The 25,135-nt window shown below is 46.0% G+C and overlaps 1 protein-coding gene across 1 annotated transcript in view; it reads right to left on the reverse strand.

The window, feature by feature from the left end:
- Positions 1-25,135, reverse strand: part of ATP7B (ATPase copper transporting beta) — a 61,876-nt gene that overhangs the window by 36,110 nt on the left and 631 nt on the right. Inside the window, 3 exon segments of the mRNA XM_022574758.2 lie at positions 1,124-1,287; positions 3,041-3,298; positions 8,898-10,086. Of these exon segments, the coding sequence (XP_022430466.2) occupies positions 1,124-1,287; positions 3,041-3,298; positions 8,898-10,086 (1,611 nt within the window).

The following is a 25,135-nucleotide window of genomic DNA, read 5'->3' on the forward strand; positions in this document are numbered from 1 at the left end:
AGCACTTCCCAGAATACAAATTAAATACAGACATGAAATGCCTGAGCATGTGACGACAATACAACTATAGGACACTGTAATAAGAAAAAAAAAAAACATTGTTCAAAAAGATGTTTTCACCTTCCCCACTGATTGTCTTGCTCTAGATTTCCACACCGCAGTGTGAGCAGAGATGTGCACCTCGGGCCCTGGAGGTCTGACCCAGCGAGTACTACACTGTGCCCCTCTGCACACACCGAGGCCCAGCCAGAGCAAAGGATTTGCTCTGCAAAGAACTCCACTTCTCGGGAGCTCAAGGTGCCACGTGTGTCCGCAGTACTTTTTCTTCAAACATTTACTTACCTACCGCTAATGGCACTGACTAAACACAGCAAGGAAGTTTTCACTTCGGTAAACAGCGTTATTCAATTCCTTGTGGATTCCTTCTAAGTCTCCCTTTATTTGCACAAAAAGAGCTTTGCGCAGAAGTGTTTGTGAACACAGCATATTTGAAATACTAGAGCCATCTTCTGTCCTCGATGATTTGTTGACTAGCGCCACTGGCAGCAGTGGGCAGACAGGAAACAATACCAGCGCCTCGTCCCTCCGCTCCCCAGCAGCCCTGGAAACAGCACCACCCCCGGCGTTCACCCCGGACTGAGCGCCTGGGGACACTCTGGTCACCAAGTACCTTGTAGACACACCTGTGCCTACAAGGTGGCCCCGACTGCCTCGCTCACTCCCATCCCGTCCCGGGGCCTCGAGGTGCCTCTGGCATTCCAGCTTCCTCTCGGCCTCACGGGACGTGTTCCTGTTCGACTCCCTCGAGCCACAAGCTCAGGGCAGCTGCCGTCTCCAATTCCTCTTCCTCCAACGCCATTGCCTCCTCCTCCCGATACCCTGACGCGCCTGGCGGGACCTGGCGGGACACGCGCCTGCGACTTTCTGACATAGTGGACATTCCTTCACAAAACGAGCAGGTCCTTGTCACTGGCTTCAAAGGAAAACCCAACAGCAACGAACAGGATACATGCAAGAAGGGGGAACGTCCTGACCACAAGCCCGGTTGCCGTCAGAAGGCCTCCGTGGGCTGTCTCAGGCCTGCACCCCCTGGCCCCCGCTCCAGCCCAGCTGCTGCGCTTACAATCAGCTCGAGGTCGCCGTCTGAGCCCGCGCAGTCCTCCATCACCTCTGCCTTGAAGCCCAGGTCCTGGATGAGCTGCGCTATCTCCAGGGGCTGGATAACTTCCGGGTTATACTTCACCTCTGCCTTTCCAGCCATCAACGCAACCAGCACAGAGAGAATCCCTGAAACCAGCAGGGCACAGCTGGAACACTCCAGGCAAGGCCTCGGGGGATGATGTGTTCAACATAAGCTAACAAAGAAAAACCTCTGCCCCAGAAGCTTCTAGAACAGTGGTTCTCACACTTGGCTGTGCATTAGGATCACCTGGGGTGGGGGGCAGGGGGGAGGGCTTTTAACAATCACCTGACTGGTGATTAACTCTTAACCCAGACCAATTAAATCAAAATCTCTCAGGGTGGATACCAGGCATCTTTTTTCCCCCTTTTTAAAGCTCCCCAGGTGATTCTCACACTTTATTGGGCATATGACTCACCTTAGGCCCTGGTTAAAGCAAAGACGCTGATTCAGTGGGTCTGGGGGAGGGTGTGAGGTTCTGCAGGCCTGCCCCTCTCCCAGGCACGGCCCATGCTGCTGGCCCGGCGGGCGCCGCTCTGAGGCAGGCTCTGGGGGACACAGGTGCGGGCACACACCTCAAAGCAAGGGACAGTGTCTGCAGCAGGCAACTGCTGTCACATAACGGGTGTACTTTTTTCTCCACTTCCAGACACAGGAGAAAAAAATCACTTTCAAAAGTGGTTTTCCATACTCTTCTTCAGTTTTTAATCACTTTCAGGAATGAAAAAGAAATCCTGCGGACTATCTTGCTACCACTGTTGTTTAGTTTAAGGGGGAAAGAAAGGTTCATTCACATAAATGAAAGGAATGATGTGCTTTAGAAAGAATGTCATAAAGGATAAATATGAGGGATTCAAGTCGGGAAGAGAATCATGGGCCCTGTGAGACACAGGTTAGCTTTTGAGCCGCCAGCCCACAGGTGACAGAGGAGCTCCTAGAACACCTTGGTTTGAGAGCCACCTTCTAGAGCTCCAGGAAGCTGCAGGCTTGATGAGCAGGAGGCGGGAAGCATGTTATCCTTGAGCCGGAGCAGAAAGACCCACGTACGGAGCCACAGGAAGAGAGAGGGTGACCCCGGAGGCCAGCAGAGTCACGGTTAAGATATTTTCCAAACAAAAAATTGGGACAGGATTTTCGCTGCACTCTCAGCTTTAAGAAACCAGATTGGTGGGCTTCCCTGGTGGCGCAGTGGTTGGGAGTCCGCCTGCCGATGCAGGGGACACGGGTTCGTGCCCCGGTCTGGGAGGATCCCACATGCCGCGGAGCGGCTGGGCCCGTGAGCCATGGCCATTGAACCTGCGCGTCCGGAGCCTGTGCTCCACAACGGGAGAGGCCACAACAGTGAGAGGCCCGCGTACCGGAAAAAAAAAAAACCAAAAAACAGATTGGCAATGTTGTTTAGAGGACAAAACTTTGGCATTTCCGCAACACGCTATGATTTACAATGACAACAGGACAGAATGAAGGCTATTTATGTGTTTGACCGTAAGAGGCTTTGGAAGGGAAAACCACAGACTACTACCAGGACAAGCTAGTTGGGGAGACCACCCATGACAGTACCTTGACCTTTAAACTGGATTCCCCATGGCTAACTTACTCAGCAATCCATTTTATCTCAAACTAAGTACTTCTTAAAGAGCAGAGCGCCAATTGCCCCAGAACATTAGACAAACATCTGTCCTATCACACAATGAGCCGCTGCCAGATGATCAGGGCTCCTGATAAACGCAGTCAGTGGAGACGCCCAAGGCCATCGTGTGCCAAGGGCACACCGCCCCACGTTGCTGACCGTGGCCTCCAGCAGTCTACATGCTACCATCCACAGCAGCATCCCAGCTCGGCGCGGTGGAGACCTCTTACCAGCTTCTTTCTGCAGGTTCCTCTCTATGTTGGACACACAGGACGCGCAGGTCATGCCTCTGACCTGTAGAAAGCACTTCTGTGGGGCCACGGTTTCGGAGGCCCGAGGGGACTTGGACACGAGGCCGGGGTTGTGGTTTGTAGGGAGACCCCCGGGCTGGGGAGTCGCGTTCTGCACGGACACAGGTGCACCAGCCGCTGTGTGCCCCGTGGCGCTCCCAGCACTGTGGTTCCCAGCGTGGGTGCTGGAACAGTTTTCTAGGATAGAATGTCACAAATCATTCAGATTAGAAGAATGGATAATTTTTTTTCCGGAACAGGAGGCTCAAGCTTGACAACGTTCAGATGAAAGTTCCTGGAGAAGATAAAGGGGGGTTGGTGTTTCCGTCACTGTCTCCCCCTCCCCACAACCAGACGGAGGCACTCGATTCCATACACAGGGAAACACGCCGATGCTGCAAGGGCGGAATGTTCTGGGTAGACGAATGCTCTAATGAGACAATGGCGGTAAAGCAGTGGTAAGAACACACCAGGCACCCTGCTAAGCACACGTCTGGCCTCCTTTAACTGTTAACATAGCCCTGTGGCAAGTACTACTACCATCCCCATTTTACAAGTGAAGAAAAGAGTTACAAGAAATTAAATGCTTTGCCCCAAACCCCTCAGGTATGAAGCAGGGAATCGAGCTTCTACACCTGGCCACATCCTGGTTAACAGAGGTCCTCTCCCTCCCCATGACAATCAAAATGCCCCAAAACACCTCTATTGAGTCGCTGGCCCTTTTCTCGTCCTTTGTCTAGGTCCTACATACATTTTGGGCAGGAACCCTCTGTCAGCTGTACCCACTGCAAACGCTGGCTCCCGGTCTGTGGTTTGCTTTCTCACCCTCATCTAACGGTATTTCTTTTGATAAAAGAAGTCCTTGACGTTAATGAAGCCCAACTTAGAGTCAACTAAACCAACTTCAATGGTGAGTGCACCCTGTGCTCTATTAATAGATGTGTCTACCGCCACGCTGAAAATATCCAAGACAGGTTCTCCTGGCACCTCTGTTATTTTAAATGAACCTCCACATTCAGGCCACTGATATACTTCAAATTAACTTCCGTGTAGGTCTGAGCTGATAGCCAAGGGTAATTTCTTTCCATTTGGACTTCCAGTAGTCCGGCTCCAATGATGAAAGTTCTCCTTTCCCCACCGAGTACCAGGGGTCAGGGAGCAGACATCTTTGGGGGCCATTACTCCACCCACCACGCATATACAGACCAATGTAACTAACCATCGACCAGATCAAGATACAGAAAATTTCATCACTCCAAAAAGTCACAGTTTTGTGATGACACAAAATACCTTGAAGAGTATGTAGGAAAAAATGACATCATTTGATGATGAACTCTCCTTACTTCAAAGTCCACAGCTGCAAAACATAGAAGCTCATTTTCTGGAAAGTGCTAAAACTACTTCCACTCACTTTAAGAGTGCAGTCGATGGACGAAGACCCTCCAGTGCTCTGGCCTTACAGCCCTCCACCTTCTGGATGCAGAGACCATCACCTCACCCAGCACAGCTCTGCTCTCCTGGACTTTGTCCTTCTTCAAAATGACTCCACCCCTTGGATGTCAGCTCTTAACATTCTAGCTCCCACCCCCACCAAGCCCTCCTGCACCTGTCCAGCCCCTCCCTCTTTTTCCAGTCCATCACCACCTCCTGGATTCACTTGCCTTTCTACCCAAATATTGTTGTCAACAATTTCAGTAGTATTCGTTAGACCTCCAACACTGAGGTCGAACTCAACTAAATTCTGGGCTTCTGGAGATTGCTAAAAAAAAAGTTTAAATAAATTAACAAAAACCCAAATAAGCCTACGCTGCTGGGTCCTTTATCCACCTATGCCAACAGTACGGGTGGGCATATAAATTGATTTGACTTTCTGGAAATCTATTTGACAGTATTATCAAAAATGGTACCTCTAATTGCTTGGCACTTAGTAGGGGCACAATAAATATTTGTGATGGAATGAAATAATGCTGATACCCTGTGACTCAGCAATTATGCTTTCAGATATTTATCACAAGGAAATAATTAAGTACGTGCACAAAGGAGAAACAAATCACGTAGTTTGAAGACTGTCTTCACGGACAATTGTATTTACAGTCACAACAATCCTATCAGTATTATTTACAATGACATCCACACAAAATAGATGGGAAAAATAAAGAGGAAACGAAGTTATGGTACACCCATATGCTGGGATGCCATGCGGCCGCTGAACATGGTACTGCAGACACACGGATGGACCCGTAAGTTATGTTTATGATAAGTCGCAGGGCGAAAAAGAGATTACAAAACTATGTATGATACAAACCTATATATTTCTATATAAAAATGATATAGGCTCTGGGAAAAGTCCGGATGAGCAGCTATGAAATGAAGAACACTGTGTGCATTTGCAGGGAGAGCATTCCAGACACAGGGGACAGCAAGTACAAACCCTGAGGTGAGAACAAGCCTGGTAAGAGGAACTGAGTCAGGGTTAGAAAGGTGGTGGGTGAGGGAGCGGCTTAGGGACCACCGTGAGGACTCTTCCACTCACAATACAAGACGGGATGGGCCAGGAGGGTCAGCAGCGCGACAGGATCGCTGTGAAAGCTGGTTGGGGACCGGGCTGGAAGGCAGGAAGCAGGGAGACCAGTTTGGACCCCCTTCCAGGATCCAGGAGCAGAGGACGGTAGCCTGCACCAGGATGCTGGCCTGTCTCCTCCGCCTGGCGTGCAGTCCTGCCCTTCCTGCCTGTTCAGATCCTACCCATTCTTAAATCCTATCCACGCCCAACTCCATGGTCACCCCTACATCATGTCCTTGGGAGCCCCACAAGCGGGTATTGGATTCTCTCCTCTTCTGAATCCCAAAAGCATCTGACCTACACCTTCCTTGTTACAACATTTATTCTAACCTGCCTTGGATGATACAAGGGGCCTCTGTGACCTGCTTCCCCGGGAGAGTGTGAACCGCTGTGGGTGGGTCCTGGACTGCCACTGAGCACTTCACGGCAGCTGGCACAGGACCCGGGCCCCAGCACGTGCAGGGGTGAGGGAACCGTGCCCTGAAAGTGACATCACTCACTTATGAGGGTGAGAGGAACATGCTATACGTAACAGGTGAATTTTCCTCACTTTGTATTCATGTATCCCATCCATCCATCCATTCACCCATTCAAAAACTACTTACCATGCAAACAAGTGAACAAGTAACAGCTGCCTTCTACAACCAGGTCTAAATGTACTTTAGCTGTCAAGTAAGGGACGGAAATTCAATGCCTGTCTCTTGCCCGTATGCTCTCAGACCCTTTCCCTCCCTCCTTCCCCCTGCTCCACTACCAAGGGGCTGACCCCTGCAAACCACTTTTCCCAGGCTCCCTTGTCAACTGGTTTCTGATTAAATTTGGCACATGGAGGTAACAAACAGGAAACAACAGGACAGAAAGGAGGAGGACCCAAGTGTTTGCCATCCCTCCACCGGGGCCCCGGCTCCTGCCATAGCCTTGCCCTTGGCCAGTTCCCACCAGGCAAGCTCAGCCCCTGGGCTCGTGTAAACTAAACACCTGCCTTCCCTCAGACCCTCCCATCTGTGGGTGGTTTTCCTGTTTTTTAATTTCCTGTTTTCCCTCCCAGTTCCTGTTTGGTTTTTCAGCTCTGTAATCTCTCTCAAGAGTTCCCTCCATCAGCTGACCTGAGACCCTGCCTGTCCCAGCCCATTATTTCCTTTCTCCTTCATTTCCTTCACAAACACCTACTGTGTGCTGGGTGCTGCGGAGTCAAAGGAGAAACAAATCACATGGTTTAAAGACAGTCCTCAAGGAGCCCCTGGTCAATCCAGAATGACCGACCAAATACAAATAATGCCTTTTTCGTATTTAAGTGGCTATAAAAGACAGTCACCAGCACACTTATGGTTTATCCTAAATTAAGACTGCCAGGTAAAATACAGGACATCCAGGTAAAATTGAATTTCAGATAAACAGTAATTTTTTAGTATGTCTCAAATACTGCACAGGACATACTAATATTAAAATGTTACTCATTGTTTATCTGAAATTCAAACTTAACTAGGTATCCTGTATTTTTATTTATTTATTTTTATTTTTTTGCAGTACGCGGGCCTCTCACTGTTGTGGCCTCTCCCATTGCGGAGCACAGGCTCCAGACGCGCAGGCTCAGCGGCCATGGCTCATGGGCCTAGCTGCTCCACGGCATGTGGGATCTTCCCGGACCGGGGCACGAACCCGCGTCCCCTGCATCGGCAGGCGGACTCTCAAGCACTGCGCCACCAGGGAAGCCCGTCCTGTATTTTTATTTGCTAAATCTGGTTCCCTAAATACCTCTTGGGCTAAACATAATTCTCATAATTCTGGCTAATAAAAATCCCTGTTTTCTCTCCAGGTTTACGTAGTCAAGTTCAATTATTCTGCGTTATGTAGTTCAATGCAACTTTCTTTTTACTGCTGATAACTTGATTCCACTGTTCTAAGACTTTAAACCTTATACAAATATAGCAGATGACGACTACATACTACATGTCTTAGCTTCTGAGTACGGGATTTACTGTTCCAGTTTCCTTATTGATTTTTGTTTAAAAAAACAAAACAAAACAAATCTCCTTCCTGAAACTTGGTACAAAGACAAAGCCCAGAATGGGGCCCAGTCACTCCACATGACTCACCCGCTCCCCTTGGGGGTGGGTGGTGCAGGGGCCTAGGAAGGGCTCCTCGGGGCGGGGGGAGTGAGTGGGAGTCAGCCATGAGGGGCAGGACAGGGGGCCCGGCCGTGTTTCTGCCACCTCCCATGGCTCACTGGCTCACTCCCACCCACCCACCCCCAGAGGGAGCCCTCCCTAGAAGCCCCCCTTCCCCCTCACAGGGCTCACACCTGCTGCCCCGCGTGGTTTCCCCCTCCCTGCTACCACATAAGTTCTTGGGGTGGGGGTGGGGGAAGGTACCTCGCTGCTCAGCATCCCACAGCTCACACAGACCTGGTGAGGGGCAGAAACACGAAAGACCCTAAGACAACTTGCTGGGCTCCCGAGTGAAGGAAATGGAGGGGAAAACAGACAAGTGAGTGGCTGGCGGGTCAATGGGAGGGGGCCTGGGGACAGCCACCACCCTGGAAACTGTCTAGTGACGTGGCATCAAGGTATGTGGGCACCTCGCTTTGGGAAGGCTGTCATACACCCCCTCTTCTCACAGCCATGGTCGGGGGTGGGTGGGAAGGGAAACCATCATCATATCCTTCCCTTCTTTCCCACTTTCAACAGAATGGGCTCCAGGTGGTGAGACCAGGGTCCTGTTGTCTTTATTATTCTGTTTTGTTTAGCAGAGAAATCTCAGAGCAAATGATGATGTTTCCTTTGGAGAGAGAAGGGCCAGGTGTTCCCAAAGTACTCTTTTTAAAAAGAACACAGGGGCTTCCCTCATGGCGCAGTGGTTAAGAATCCGCCTGCCAATACAGGGGACACGGGTTCTAGCTCTGGTCCGGGAAGATCCCACGTGCCACGGAGCAACTAAGCCCGTGCACCACAACTACTGAGCCTGCGCTCTAGAGCCCGTGCACCACAACTAGTGAAGCCCGCTCGCCACAACTACTGAGCCCACGTGCTGCAACTACTGAAGCCCATGCTCCCAGGGCCTGTGCACTGCAACGAACAGTAGACCCCGCTCGCCGCAACTAGAGAAAGCCCGTGAGCAGCAACGAAGACCCAACACAGCCAAAAATAATAATTAAAAAAAAAAAAAGAACACAGAATCAGTGCTCTCTTCAGAAAAGAAGCTAAAAATCCAAGGAACTTAGCATCAACCACGTACCAGCCAGGACGGAGGCCTCGAATCCCATGTCCTCCACCGCAGCTCGGAGTTCTGCTGGGTGAGTTAGAGATGGATCGTAGAGAACCGTTCCTGTCCCTTCAGCCAAAGACACTGAGATACGCTGCACTCCCTCCCTCTGGGAAACCAGGCCCTCGATGGACTGGACGCAGGACTCGCAGGTCATGCCAGCGATGGCCAGCACTGCAGCACAGCGCACGCCGAGCGCCTGGGGGCTCCTGGTGTCTGTCCCACTCCCTTCCGCTCCATCGGGTAGAGAGACTTTAAAGTTCCCAGGTGGCAGAGCCTCAATGGCCCTCTGCAGGGTCCCTGGGGAGATGCAGGAAGGGTCGTACTGGACTTGGGCAGTCCTGTTCTCCAGGGACACTTGGATACTCTGAACCCCTGGCTGCTGGCCAATATTTTCTTCGATGTTCAGGACACAAGACTTACAGTGCATTCCATCCACTCTCAGATACAGGGGCACCCCCTGGCTCCCCGAGGTCTCTGAGTTATTGCCATTCTGGTTAATGGAAGCCTGAGGGGCCTTTGGGTGGATGCGCTGGAGCTGCCTGATGTCAATTGGACCCAGGCTCACGGGGGCCACCTTGTTCTTGATGACGGCTTCAAACCCCATGTCGTTCACGTGGTCCCTGAGGTCTTGGGGTTGGATGAGGTAAGGCTGGTAAGTGATGACTGCCTCCTGGTTGCTGAGCGAGACGCGGACCCTCACGACGCCCTGCAGTTTCCCGATCTTGCCTTCTATGGAGCTGACGCAGGACTGGCAGGTCATGCCCTCCACCCGAAGCTTGACCACAGCCTCCAGGGCGGGCGAGAACCTGGATGGCCGGGAGGTAGCCTTTCCCTCCGCCACAGTGGCCTGGAAGCCCATGTCCTCAATCTGACAGCAAACCTGAGGCAGGCTCAGGACCGAGGGCATGTACCTCACCATGGCGCTGCCCTGCTCCAGGGAAACCTTAACGCTCACAATGCCTTTCAGACTAGACACCCTGCCCTCGATGGACTTCACACACGACTGGCAGGTCATGCCCACGATGCTGATGGTGCCGGTGGCCGTCTGAGAGGGGTGCACGCCATCCAGGCCGTGCTCGTAGCCATTGTTGTCAAAGGCAAAACTCTGCTTCATCGTTGGCTCCCAGGTTCGAGCAGGCCAGGAAAGCTTAGGCAGGATCTAAAAGGAAGAAAAGAACATTTTGTACCCTTAAAACTAAACATTTTCTAAAATCTCCCAGCTTGTGTGGCACTGAGAAAATGGAAAACAATACCACTGGTGTCCAAACATCCCAAGAGTATGAGAACATTACAAAAGGGGAGGAAATCTATAAAGACATTACTTATCATATGAAAGGGTTCAGAGGGGTTCCTTCTAGCTCTGACTTTCTGTGATTCTGAACCCAGAAGTCAACTGCCCACCTTGGTAGAAGGCATGAAGGTTTCTGTGGGAAAGGAGAGCACGATGGGGCTGACCCGCACAGAACAAGCATGGCAGGCCTATGACAGAGGCAGAGAGCACAGCAGCCCGCAGCAGAAGGGCACAAGTCCCACAAGACCTCCCCGACTCCAGCTGACACCTGAAATCTCCCCACTGGACTTGGTCCTTTCAATTTAAACTCTGGACGTCCTGCTGGAATGCAAATATACAGAATAGGCCACACCCAAATTCTGCATCTCTTTCTAGGGGTGTCCATCTCATTCTCTTAGCAGGGGTTAGACTTAATAGCCATAGGGCACATGTTCCAAATGCAGACCTCCCAGCGCATGGGGCCAGACCACAGTGACTGTGAAAAAAGGTCTCGAAGGACGCCCCTTGAGCCACGGAAGTGAGCACAGCAGTGCCAAGGGGACCAAGAGGAGGGGGAGGGGGGAAGCTGGAAGAACAGGAAGTTGGGCTGAACAAGGCACTTGCCTTGTTCTGCCTCGGCTGAGTCCCTGCCCCGCCGGGTGCTCAGGGCCGCTGTAGACATTACCTAAAAACGACACGTGCTTCACCAAATTAAACGGATTCATTTTCTTAGCGTATCACAGCTCAAGGGTAGTTTCCTGATGTCTTCTCATGATGTGGCCTCAGCCATTCTGTTAACAAAACTTCCCTTTCGCAGGGTCCCAGCCTCACCACTCTCTTAACGAGATATAGTTCTTATACCAGTGCTATTACCTGCTTCAGGCATTTGGGCACAGGCCTTTGTATATGGCAACGGGTAAAAAAGCATGTCACTCGACACCTACACAAGCCTACTCGTCTTCAGCTGAAGCTCGATTACACGGATTGATCTTCTCTGTCCCTGTGCATAAGATGCTTATCTTTCCAACTTCAGATTTTGAGCAGCTTCACAAGATGGAAGTTTAAATAACTTTTAAAACAGACTATAAATATTCATTTGTATATCCACAGAGGAAATCACAAGCTAGTTTGGGATTAATAATTATAAGGAGTTTTAAAAAATATTTTAAAATAGAGAAAAAGGGATAATTACGTAATTTATGAGACAGTAACTCAAAAATCTGATGGATTCAAAAAACATACTGAAATTATCTATGGTGTAAATACAGAAATGTATATGATAAGGATGACATAGCATAACAGTATTAACGGACGGCTGGGTAGACACCTGGGAAACCTATTTGGAAAAATATAAATTTGGAATCTATATATCAGAAGACAATTCAGACGGATCAAAGATGAAGACGTAAAAAGCAAAATAATAAAAGTACTAGATGAAGACACAGGAGAATATCTATTATAATCTCAGAGTGGGGAAAGCCTAAATATGACAAAACAAAAGCAAGAAAATCCAGAAGCTATAAAATAAAAGTTTGGTATATCTAACCACAATAAGAGGAAAACAAATTGTTCAAACCAAGGCAGAAGATAAACCGAAAGAAAAAGAAGACTTGCTTTCACCTTAAGCAAATTAAGAGCTAATTCCTTTAATATATAAAGAGCTCCTTCGAAAAAGAAAAAGGCCAACATTCCAACAGAAAAAAGAAGGCAGTTCATCAAAAAGGAAATGCAAATGGCTTCTCAATATATGAAAAGCAACATTAAAGGAGAAATATAACATTCCCACCTCACATGTGAGGTTGACATGGTCTTCACCATTCAAGTTGGCACCCACTGACTCATTCCCCAGGGTTAGTGGGAATGTTACCTCTTGGGAGGGCAACTTGGCAATATCTATTAAAATAACAAATTCACATATTCTTTGACCCAGTGACTCTCTAAGAATTTAGGCAATAAATATATTTGTTTGCATGCAAAAGGAAGCATGCAACAAAGATATTAGATGCTACAACAGATTGAAAACAACATAAATGTCCATCAATAGAGGCTGATAAATTACTGCACAAATGTACAATGGAATACTATCTAGCTCTTAAAAAGAATGAGGCAACTCTATAAACAGTGAAATAGACTGGTATCTAATATATAGTTCAGTGAAAAAAGCAAGGCACAGAATATACAGCACATCTAGGAACTTCCCTGGTGGTCCAGTGGTAAAGAATTCATTTTACAATGCAGGGGACTAGGGTTCGATCCCTGGTCAGGGAACTAAGATCCCACATGCCACGGGGCCACTAAGCCCATGCACCACAACTACTGAGGTCGTGTGCCTCAACTAGAGCCTGTGAGCCGCAAACTAGAGAAAAGAAAACCTGCGTGCCGTAACTAGAGAAAAGCCCACGCACCACAACGAAAGATCCCGCATGCCTCAACGAAGATCCTGCGTGCTGCAACCAAGACCCAAGACGGCCAAAAATAAGTTAAATAATAATAGATAAATCTTTTACAAGAAAAAAGAATATATAGTGCATCTAGTATTTCGGTTATCTGCTGCTCAAGACAAACCAAACTTAGTGGTTTATGATGACAGCTCACAGTTTTTCAACTTGGACAGGGTTTGGCAGGTAAAGCTCATCTCTGGGGTGGCTGAATGGGGCTGGAGGTTCCACTTGCAAGAAGATGGCTCATTCATCACATGGCTGGCAGGTTGATGGTGGCTGCTGTTGGCAGGGACCTTGGCTCTCTTCCATGTAGCCTCTGCACATGGCTAGGCTGGGTACCTCACCGTTGGGGGTTTCTGGGTTCTGAGAGGGAGTGTCACGGTAGTTAGCATTCACAGAGAACAAGTCCCAGTGTGCAAGCACTTAGCAAGCCTCTGCTTGCATCACACCTGCTAATCCACCATTGTCCAAAGCCAGTCACGTGGCCAAGCTCAGTCAATAAGGAAGAGAATTACATAAGTGCTTACATACAAGGAAGTGGAGTTCACTGGGAGGACCACCAAAATAAGTCTATCACAGCATGCTAGCACTGTTTGTGAGAGAAAAAGAATACGACACACACAGATGTTTATGCATGTATGGAGTTACCTTTGGAAGAACATATAAGAAGCTGGCACAGAGTCTGTGGACTGGGCAGCTGAAGGGGTCAGGCAGCTGGGGTACAGGAGTGGGCAGGAAGAGTTACTTTTCACTGTACAACTTACTGTACAATGTACACGTGTTACCGAATTCTAAAACATAATTAATTTGAACATTAAGTTAAAATAATGTGAGAATAAAGGAGATCCGCAGCAGTGACTTGATTGTAACTGGTATGAATTAAATACTTATTTAACTGAAAAAAGATGCAGGTCAGGGGGAAAGACTGTGGTTAAGACTGTACACTTCCACTGCAGGGGGCCTGGGTTCAATCCGTGGTCCGGGAACTAACACCCTGCATGCCACGTGGTGTGACCAAAAAAAAAAAAAAAAGAAGATACAGGAAAAACTAAGAAGATATTCTAAAGATATTTAGATCCTTCAATACAGTATCTTAGTAAAGCAGAAATTACCTCCTTATAAGACATAACTCTCAGTCACCCAGTCTGTTGGAAAAACAAATCCCTAATGATTTACTACCCAACTTATGTTTCTTGGTCCCAGGTCGAGCTACAACTCACCAAACCCAAGCCACAAAGCTGGCTCTTAATCCCTGGATTATCGATTCTATGTTCCTGCTAAAGGAGTCTGCAGAAGTGTTGGAAGCTATTTGTTTGTAGCAAATAATACTCAGAGGTCTCCCTTCTATACAGGCAGGCTTCTAAAGACAAGCAGTTACAGAAGACAAAGCTCTGCAAATAACATAACTTTATGAAACACCAGCGTACCTGTTGGTTTAGGAGCAATCTCATAACAGTTGTCGGGTATCTGGATCGTTTTTAAGTGTACACACATACTGTGCTTTTAATTCCATTCTTCAATGAAGACAATCTCTGGGGTGGGGAAAAACTCCCCTACTGAGTTCAAAGAAACAAACATGTCTAGGTTTAAGGGCTCATAAGAAGCAATGGACATTGGAGAGTGGGCCCAGGGTACAGACTGTGTGTCCAGGGAAAACGTGGTAGAATTCCCAGTGTTGTCTACGTCCCACTGAATTATACACTCCTTGAGGACAAACACCGGGGACTTCTTCTACAGGCCCAACATCAGGCTGCTGGCTTCTGAATTTTCAATAAACTATTAGTACGGTAGGCATGAGGTTGAGAAGCGCCTGGAAACACCAGAGAAGATGGTAATTCCACAGAGAGGAATCCAAAAATGAATTGCAATTCTTTGCCACCTCTCTAGGCGGCCTGGTCACATGGAATTTGCTGAGAGTACCAGGGCTTTTAAACGAAAAGATAGGGAAAGGTATATAAACTCTTGATTTGCTAAGATGGAGCCAGGAAAGGAAAATAAGAGAGGCCAGTCTAGTATGAAGAAATTGGAAATGGGGTGGTATGTTTTAATGAACGTTTTCAAAGCCAGACTGAAATTGCAAAGCCCAGAAATGACATGCCTTGTATAAAATGGCTGTGATCACAAATCAAAGAGCAATGCTACTACACGTACAAGGGAAGAACCACTAGCCACTTCTGAGCTCTCTTAGTTACAGGTGGATCCCCATCATCCTTAAACTGGATACCACTCACCCACTTATCCTGAGACTTCTTTCACTTTGTTTTTGTTTTTTTTGCGGTACGCGGGCCTCTCACTGTTGTGGCCTTTCCCGTCGTGGAGCACAGGCTCCAGATGCACAGGCCCAGCGGCCATGGCTCACGGGCCCAGGCGCTCCGCGGCATGTGGGATCCTCCCAGACCGGGGCATGAACCCGTGTCCCCTGCATCGGCAGGCGGACCCCCAACCACTGTGCCACCAGGGAAGCCCGACTTCTTTCACTTTGAAGGATATGGAACACCCTTAACAACTTATGAGGCAAAAGTATTATACGTGCCTGCAACTTTTCCAGTATATAACCTCCACCCCATACAACCCTATACACCCGAACTTTCATGGAATTCAAAATACAGAAAGGTCCTGATTCTTTCATATGTACACAGACCCAATAGTAGCAAGTAGTTAATGATTCTCGGCGTTACTTTATGAGGATGGCATTTCATATCCCTACTGCTCAAGATAATTCTGTAAGTAGATATTCTTATCACCATTTTACTGCTGAAACAGACTCAGAGGTTCATCCAAGGTTATTTAAATAACGGAGCTGGGATCTAAATCCAGCCCAAAGTCCAGCAGGCTTTCTATTTTTTTTTAAAGAAATTCGAAGGTTACTTTTTCTTTTTAGCCATGTTAATTGGGGAAGAGACTACAATACTGAAGAGCAAAATGAAGAAAACAGAAAAAACAGCCACATACTACTACAGGGGAGCAGAACTTACCACCCTAAAATGCATCTCTTTGGCATATTGTCTTAAGCGAGTTATTTTCTGATAAACAGCAGACACTGAAAGGGCTCTGAAAACCAAGTAGGAATTGCCTTTTTGTAAGAAACACTTATATTTGTAAGGGAAATCTCCATTTGTAAGGGTATGTCCCGCTCTGTCCCTGGAAGAGGAGGCTGACCAAAGCTCTAGAAACTCCATTTATCAACGGAGAAGGAAAGGACTGAAATGCGTGCCACAATCACCCTTGTTTACTGTGCTTTTCCTGGTAACTTCCCCTAACTGGCTCTCCCCACTCTCAACATCCTCTTCTGTCTTTGGCTGAGGATGGCATTTAAGGTGTGGGCTTCGGCCACCTTGGTGAGTTAATTTTTCTTGGTCTCTCCCATGTATTCATGTTATTAAACTTATGTTTGGCTTTCTCCTGTTAATCTGTCTCTTGTCAACTTCATTCTTAGACCAGCCAGAAGAACCCAGAAAGGTAGAGAAAAGCATCTTCCTCCCCAACACTACCTATCAGGTAACAACAGGCTACATCCAGGTGAGTGAGCACAGCATGGAGGTGAGGGTGTGGCTAAGATCACTGGTCGGCCTGGGTCTGGGCCTGGCCTGCAACCCGTAGTATCTGTTCTCTTCTCTTTTTTTCTTTTTTTAAAATTTAATTTATTTTTGGCTGCGTTGGGTCTTTGTTGCTGCGCCCGGGCTTTCTCTAGTTGTGGCGAGCGGGGGCTACTCTTCGTTGCAGTGCATGGGCTTCTCACTGTGGTGGCTTCTCTTGTTGCAGATCACGGGCTCTAGGCACACAGGCTTCAGTAGTTGTGGCTCGCGGGCTCTAGAGCGCAGGCTCAGTAGTTGTGGCACACGGGCTTAGTTGCTCCGCGGCATGTGGGATCTTCCTGGACCAGGGATCGAACCCATGGCAGGTGGATTCTTAACCACTGTGCCACCAGGGAAGTCCCTCTGCTCTATTCGTATCTGAGAATTCTCTGAGCTTCAGAGATACAAGGGGAAGAAGGTTCAGAAGTGACTGACTCAAGAAAAGATCCCACCCAAACCACACCAGGCAAATGGGTGTCGGTCTCTAAGACCCCGAAAGACCTCCACTGAAGAAGAATCAATGTACCCATGTTAAACCTGTACTTACATAGATTTAAGCAAATACATACTTAGGTATTAATACATAAAATTGAGGTTATCTACGGGTGAGTTATGACGTTCTGATTTTTCACTATCTGTATATACTTTCCAATTAGTAAAACCTGAATGAAAAAACAGACAAGTACTACTTTTTTTTTTTTTTTTTTTTTGCGGTACGCGGGCCTCTCACTGTTGCGGCCTCTCCCGCCACGAAGCACGGGCTCCCGACGCGCAGGTTCAGCGGCCATGGCTCATGGGCCTAGCCACTCCGCAGCATGTGGGATCTTCCTGGACCGGGGCACGAACCCGTGTCCCCTGCATCGGCAGGCGGACTCTCAACCACTGCGCCACCAGGGAAGCCCAAGTACTACTTTTATACCAGAAAACAAATGTGGTTTTTCAGTTTCTCTAAGGCAAGGAAGAAAATGTTTTGTTAAACCACACTGACATAAGCAGCAATAACATTATCATTGTGATAAAGATGACAGTAATAATGAACAGATGACATATTTCTACATGGCTTTATCCTCTAAAGAACGTTTTCACATCTATGTGTTTAAATATCGGCCATTCCGATTTGTTGTGAACTTCTTGAAGGGATGTCCGACAGTTTTGGGTAGGAGTTCCAGCCTTGGCTGAGCAAATCCAAGCCTCAGGTTTCTTAGGTGTAAAAGGAGGTAACAATAACGCCCATCCCAGTTCTGCAGGGAGGTCTGAATGCTAAGAGGTCTTAAAAGGCTAACGCCATAAATGTTTGAAAATGATTGACTATGAAGACAAACATGGCCTCATTCGATCTTCAAAAGCGGTCCAGGGAAGTAGGCAGGGAACTTGTTATTCTCCACCGTTTTACTTTTAAGAACTAATCACTAAAACTCATGTACATATTCCCCCACGCCCACCTCAACCCCTTCTAACTGTCCTTTAACACTGGCTCACAAAGGTCCAGAAAGAACTTCCAGTGAGAATTATTTACAGTTTGTCTACTGAAAAAACAAGCCAAAACTCAGGCATTAGTTCAAACACCAAAGAGGGCGCACAGTATGCCTGGACTGTGTGGGCTCCAGCCTGACCTCTGGCCGCAGGGCCACCCCCAGCCCTGCTGTTCACTGTGCACTTTCTGGGAAATTCCACACAAATCACCATTTACTGCCTGTTTCTTTCTCTTGACCACGATGAGGCAAAATATAAACCCTTACTGAAAAACTGAATGCACTGTATCATTATTTGCCCAGGAGAAAAAAAGAGAATAAAATTAACAACAAATAAAATGAACAAACCTCAACACATACAGGCAACATAGCTTGTTTTCCACGTACAAAAAGAATAAAATCTAGAAATTCACAAACTCTAAGACCTCTCCAAGAAGCACTTCCCAATAGTACCTCAGAAACCCCGTTCTCAATCTCACTCCACACAGCTTCACTATCAGCCGTTTCCGTTGCTTTTTTTTTTTTTACATCTTTATTGGAGTATAATTGCCTTACAATGGTGCGTTAGTTTCTGCTTTATAACAAAGTGAATCAGTTATACGTATACATATGCTCCCATATCCCCTCCCTCTTGCGTCTCCCTCCCACCCTCCCTATCCCACCCCTCTAGGTGGTCACAAAGCACCGAGCTGATCTCCCTGTGCTACGCAGCTGCTTCCCACTAGCTATTTTACGTTTGGTAGTTGTATATATGTCCATGCCTCTCTCTCACTTTGTCACAGCTTACCCTTCCCCCTCCCCATATCCTCAAGTCCATTCTCTAGTAGGTCTACACCTATTGTAACAATTATTCCATCAGACATTTATCAATTAACGGCATTTTTTTCTGCTTCAGAATCTTCTCTGATAACACTCTATATTTCAAGCCTCTCCGAAACAAAGAAATTTTAAATAGCAGGCCTGTCACTATCAAGCAACTGTCATCATCTTAGAACATTTTTTTACATTTGAATGAAATAGTCTGAGTGAGAACCATAAGGTCATAATTCCCTAGTCATTTCCCAGAATGATGGTAAGATCATGATATGACTTTTTCATGATATGATCTTTTCATGATATGAAAAGACCTACGTTAGATATACGCAATGTTATGACTGGTTAGAAGAAAATATCACACAAACAATGTTAATTCGGGTATTTATATTATGTGACGGAAGTCAACGAACTTGGGATTATTCTTCTTGTTAATTATTATTATTGATAAATTGCATATGGTCATCAGATTTGATGAAATAATGCCGTTATTTTATCACAAAGAAATGTATACTATAATGGTTAATGAAGGTGGTGGTTTCTACCTAGAACTATAGGTATGACCAGCTGTACAGAAAACAAATATTCCTTTGAAAGACTTAGGTATAAACTTAATATTTATAATTTATGCTAATCTACAAATGCACGATAGGAACTTGCTACTTAAAATAATCCTCAGAAAAAGAAATGTAAGTGGTTGATAAACCTTTTCAAAAATAATAATAATATATGGTCAATTAATATTTGATAAGGGAGCCAAGAATACTTAACAGAGAAAAGGCAGTCTTTTCAATAAGTGGTGCTGAGAAACTGGGCATTCACATGTAGAATGAAAGAATGAAATTGGGACCCTGTCTTATACCACTCACAAAGATCAACTCTAATGGTTTAGAGACTTACGTGCAATACCAGAAACCATAAAACTTCTAGAAGAAAACGTAGGGGAAAAAAGCTCCTTGACATGGGTCTCAGCAATGATTTTTTGGATATGATACAGAAAGCGCACGCAGCCAAACAAAAAATAAACAAGTAGAACTACATCAAACTACAAAGCTTCTACACAGCAAAAGAAACAATCCACAAAATTAAAAGATGGCCTACAGAACGGAATAAAATATTTGCAAACCATATCTCTGATAAAGGGTTAATGTTCAAAATACATAAAGAATTCATACAACTGGGCTTCCCTGGTGACAAGGCGGTTAAGAGTCTGCCTGTCAGTGCCGGGGACACGGATTTGAGCACTGCTCCGAGAAGATCCCACAAGCCGCGGAGCAACTAAGCCCATGCGCCACAACTACTGAGCCTGTGCTCTAGAGCCGGTGAGCCACAACTACTGAGCCCACATGCCACAAGTACTGAAGCCTGCACACCTAGGTCCCGTGCTCCGCAACAAGAGAAGCCACCGCAATGAGAAGCCCGCGCACTGCAACAAAGAGTAGCCCCCGCTGGCCGCAACTAGAGAAAGCCCGCGCGCAGCAATGAAGACCCAACACAGCCAAAAATAAATAAATAAAATAATTTAAATAAAGAATTCATACAACTCAATAGCAAAAAAAAATTAATCCAATTAAAAATAGGAACTGAACAGACATTTTTCCAAAGACATACAAATAGCCAATAGATGCATGTAAAGGTGATAAACATCACCAATCATCAGAGAAATGCAAATCAAAACCACAATGAGATATGACTTCATACCTGTTAGAATGGTTATCACCAAAAAGGCAAGAGATACCACCATATGACCCAGCAATCCCACTACTGTGCACATACCCCGAGAAAACCATAATTCAAAAAGATGACTGGACCACAATGTTCACTGCAGCTCTATTTACAATAGCCAGGACGTGGAAGCAACCTAAGTGTCCATCGACAGATGAATGGATGAAGAAGATCTGGCACATATATACAATGGAATATTAGCCATAAAAAGAAAGAAATTGAGTTATTTGTAGTGAGGTATGGACCTAGAGCCTGTCATACAGAGTGAAGTAAGTCAGAAAGAGAAAAACAAATACTGTATGCTAACACATATATATGGAATCTAAAAAAAAAAAAAAAGGTTCTGACGAACCTAGGGGCAGGATAGGAATAAAGATGCAGACGTAGAGAATGGACTTGAGGACACAGGGAGGGGGAAGGCTAAGCTGGGACGAAGTGAGAGAGTGGCATGGATATATATTCACTACCAAATGTAAAATAGATAGCTAGTGGGAAGCAGCCACATAGCACAGGGAGACCAGCTCGGTGCTTTGTGACCACCTAGACGGGTGGGATAGGGAGGGTGGGAGTGAGATGCAAGAGGTAGGGAATATGGGGATATATGTATACGTATAGCTGATTCACTTCGTTGTACAGCAGAAACTAACACAACATTGTAAAGCAATTATATTCCAATAAAGATGTTTAAAAAAAAAAAAGGCAAGAGATAACAAATGCTAGTGAGGATGTGGAAAAAAGGGAACCCTTGTGCAACGTTGGTGGGAATGTAAATTGTTACAGCTACAATGGAAAACAGTACGGAGGTTCCTCAAAAAATTGAAAATAGAACTACCATATAATCCAGCAATTCCACTCCTGGGTATTTATTTAAAGGAAATGAAAACACTGTGTTGAAGAGATCTATGCACCCCCATGTTCAGAGCAGCATTATTTACAATAGTAAAGACATGGAAACAACCTAAGTGTCCATCAATAGATGAATGGATATAGAAAATGTGGTGTATATATACACAATGGAATATTATTTAGCCATAAAAAAAGGAAATCCCACCATTTGTGACAACATGGATGGACCTTGAGGGCATTATGCTAAATCAGACAGAGAAAGACAAATACTGTATGACCTCACTTATATGTGGATCTAAAACAAAAAGAAAGAAAAAAAAATCAGAAAAAGAGATCAGATTTGTGGTTACCTGAGGCGGCGGAGGGGAGGGGGAATAGGATGAAGGTGGTCAAAAGCTACAAACTTCCAGTTATAAGACAAATAAATACTAGGGATGTAATGCACAACATGACGGCTATAGTTAACACTGCTGTATGGTATATATGCAAGTTGTTATGAGGGTAAATCCTGAGTTCTTATCACAAGAAAAAAACACATTTTTTCCCTTTTTTTGGGAAAACTCTATATGAGATGATGGATGTCACTCACTATATGAGATGATGTTGGTAGAACACAACCTTTTTGAGAGCAATGAAGCAATATCTGTCAAAATATTAAATGCCCATTGCCTTTGTCCCAGTAATTCCACTTCTGGGTTTTTCATCATATAGATATACAGTGACATGAGAATGTCCATTGGTACACTCACTAGTGAAAACGTAGAAACCATCTAAATATTCGTCTATAGAGAACAGGTTACATAAAGTATCCATCCAATAGAATTTTATGTAGTGGCTTTTTAAAAAAGGTGAATTTACATGTATTGACATGGAAAGACATCCCTGGTAGATTAAAGGGGGGAAAAGTTGCAGAACCGTGTAAGAGTATACACTGTTCCCTATTTTTCTAGAGGAAGAGATCCACATTTCTATACGTTGTTATTGATGTTTATATCCAGCAGACACTAATTTTAGGGGAAAATAAAGAAATACAAATTCTCTGGAAGAGTGAATAATACTATAGTACGGTTGATGACGATTCCACGACAATTTGCTAGTGACATCTTTAAGTGACCAGATCACTCCCTTCAGCTATTTTTTTCCTTTACTCAGCAGGGGTACGCCTGTGCCAGCTGGGCTGTCTTGGTTTTATTTAGGCAAAAATAAAACCCAGCCTGACCACCCTCACCCAGCACAGACTCCTGTAGGTTGCTTTCTAAAATGGTTAAGCCCACAACCCAACACTCTCATCACAGTCATCAATCAGCTCAGTGTTTCCAACATCGGCCCTCCCTCCTGCCACAGAAATCACTTCCGGTTCACGTATTTGTTCACTCACTCAACAGCTTACTTACCGTAGACTAATACACCGCCCGACGTGGAAGAGAAAGACACATAACACGGCGGCCTAGCTTGGCAACAGCCATCAGGAAGGCCATGGGTAAGGAGGCCCAGGCAGGCAGTGCTGAGCAGAAAGGGGCATATTCCCTACACCCTCCAGCTGGATCGAGGACCAGGAATCTCTACTGCCCACAACTCCCCAAAGGGGTTCTGAGAGGTAGGAGCCTGTTTCTTTCCAGGCCATCGTCCCGGGCCTGAGAGGAAACAAGAGCCCCGGGGAGGCCTGTGGATGCAGGGCCAGAAGAGCCAGGCCAGGGCGCTGAGGCCCCTGCCTTCTCCTCTTTGGTGAGCGCACTCCTGGCGGGGTAGGGGTGGTGGTGGAGTAACTGCCTGGGAAACCCACCAGGCGTGGCCTGACCCACGGAGCCTGCTCACACCAGCGAAGAGGCGAATCTAACATAGGTGGGAGGGAGGGATGGCCTCTCCAGACTATGCTTTGACCAGCTATGCCTTTCAGAAAGGCACTTCCCCCTCCGTCCAAAACACGGAAGAAACTGACCCCTTGCCCAACATCACGTCTTCATTCTAAACTGCGTAGAACATACTCTACGTGGTATGAGAAATGTAAATACAAGCACACAAATCCACTAACCACAAACACAATTTTGAAATGTTTTCTTCAGAGCAGCTACCTGCATCTTTTGTGAACAATGCATAACCTAAAAGCTAACTTTTCATTCACTATGGATTAGCAGCTCTGCAATACTCAGATGTTTTCAAACCCTATCTCACCCAACATGTTAGATACTTCCCTGTCCCAACAGAAAAGCAAGGGGCCTGTCCTCAGACAGACCTGGTATTAAATCCTTCAGGCAGATTAACTAACCTTTTTTTTTAAAAAATTAATTAATTTATTTATTTTTGGCTGCGTTGGGTCTTCATTGCTGCACACGGGCTTTCTCTAGTTGGCGGCGAGCAGGGGCTACTCTTCGTTGCGGTGCGCAGGCTTCTCATTGCGGTGGCTGCTCTTGTTGCGGAGCATGGGCCCTAGGCGCGCGGGCTTCAGTAGTTGTGGCACAGGGGCTCAGTAGTTGTGGCTCGCGGGCTTAGCTGCTCTGCGGCCTGTGGGGTCTTCCCCGACCAGGGATCAAACCTGTGTTCCCTGCATTGGCAGGAGGATCCTTAACCACTGCGCCACCAGGGAAGTCCCCAGATTACCTAACCTCTTGATCTCAGGTTTCTGTCTGTTAAAGGAGGATAGTGATTAAATGAGGTGACAAGTCCCTTCCACGTACCAAGTACTAAATAAGACAGCTCTCAAGTAGACCCAGAGTTTGATTTATAGCAGACTTTGAGTCAATACACTGTAACAGTGAACAAATACTCAATTGTAACTGACATTTAGTTTGGTTCTTATCTTAAACCAGCTACTACAAATTTCCCATCTGAGGGTAATTAATTTAAATTATATAAGGTATATGCATGTGTATGTGTATGTGTGTGTGTGTGTGTATGTGTGTATATATATCCACAAAATATTAAGTAAAAAATAGAAGGTATATAGTACTACGTACACATACATACACAAACTCACGTATACACATTCACATGTGTAGTGGCAAAATGGCTGAAGTATGTGGCTGTTTTCATTTTCTTTACATTTTTCCATATTCCCCTTGCCTCATGTTAAATTTGTTTTGTAGAATGAGCAGGTGTTACTTTTACAATCAGAGCTTCAGAAAAAAATAGTTGCAACTGTGCTCAGATGGATTAACTGGCTGACAGAGTTCTACCAGACATTCAGAGAGCACCAAACACATCTCCGAGCTGGGAGTCCTGCTGAAGGTCATTTCGGCAGAGATGATACCATTATGCGTTTACACAGTACTCGACAAGGTGCTTTCACGTCCCAAAGAGGCAGGACTTCTCATTCCAGTAACCTGAAGCCGGAGGAGTCCAAGGCTCACCTGCCAGGTCCCACAGGCCAGCAAGGGCGCAGATCTGCACCTGACTCTCTTGCAGCCACAGCCTCTACCCTGGCCTCCAGCCCAGAGCCCTCCTTTCTGAAGGGCTCCCCGGCCAGGTTCAGGTTGCTTTCCTCGTCACATGAGGTTGGAAGTGGCCATTAAAAACCATTAGAATATTTCACATTCAAATACCTCAGACATAGGCTGAATTTTGTCAAGTAGTAGTTTGAACATTTTAAAGAAATGCTCTCAAAAAAAAAAAAAAGAAGAAAAGAATGTTCTCAAGCATTTTACAAAAATAATTATTTTGCTATCTTAAGACATTCAACTAGAAACATAAAAGTTGACTGTGTACTGCATAAATGGATGTTCATAAATCTCCTTCAACATACAAATATCTCTTGCATAGTACATTTCAAAAATCTCTACTCACAAAATTTCCCTTACTTTTAAAGACTTTTTAAACAATTAACACCAGAAGAAACAAAAATAACTCTTCAAGGAGCAAAAAGGACTTACGAAAACTTCCCTTTATATCTAAGTAGTATTTTTTTTTCCATCTACTCATGTCAATGAAAAGGACCCCACACAGACCACCAGTCCCACCCAGAAATGCTGCTGAAGCACCATTTTTACAAAGCGTTAGTTACACTGCCCTGCTTTTGAACATGACCTGACGTTTGGGTTAACAAACCTTTCGTTTGCCTAAAAAGAGCGGG

Source organism: Delphinapterus leucas, chromosome 18 (assembly GCF_059928025.1).
Source record: "Delphinapterus leucas isolate spDelLeu-1000000601 "Yukka" chromosome 18, BTC_Dleu_Yukka2, whole genome shotgun sequence".
NCBI lineage: Eukaryota > Metazoa > Chordata > Mammalia > Artiodactyla > Monodontidae > Delphinapterus > Delphinapterus leucas.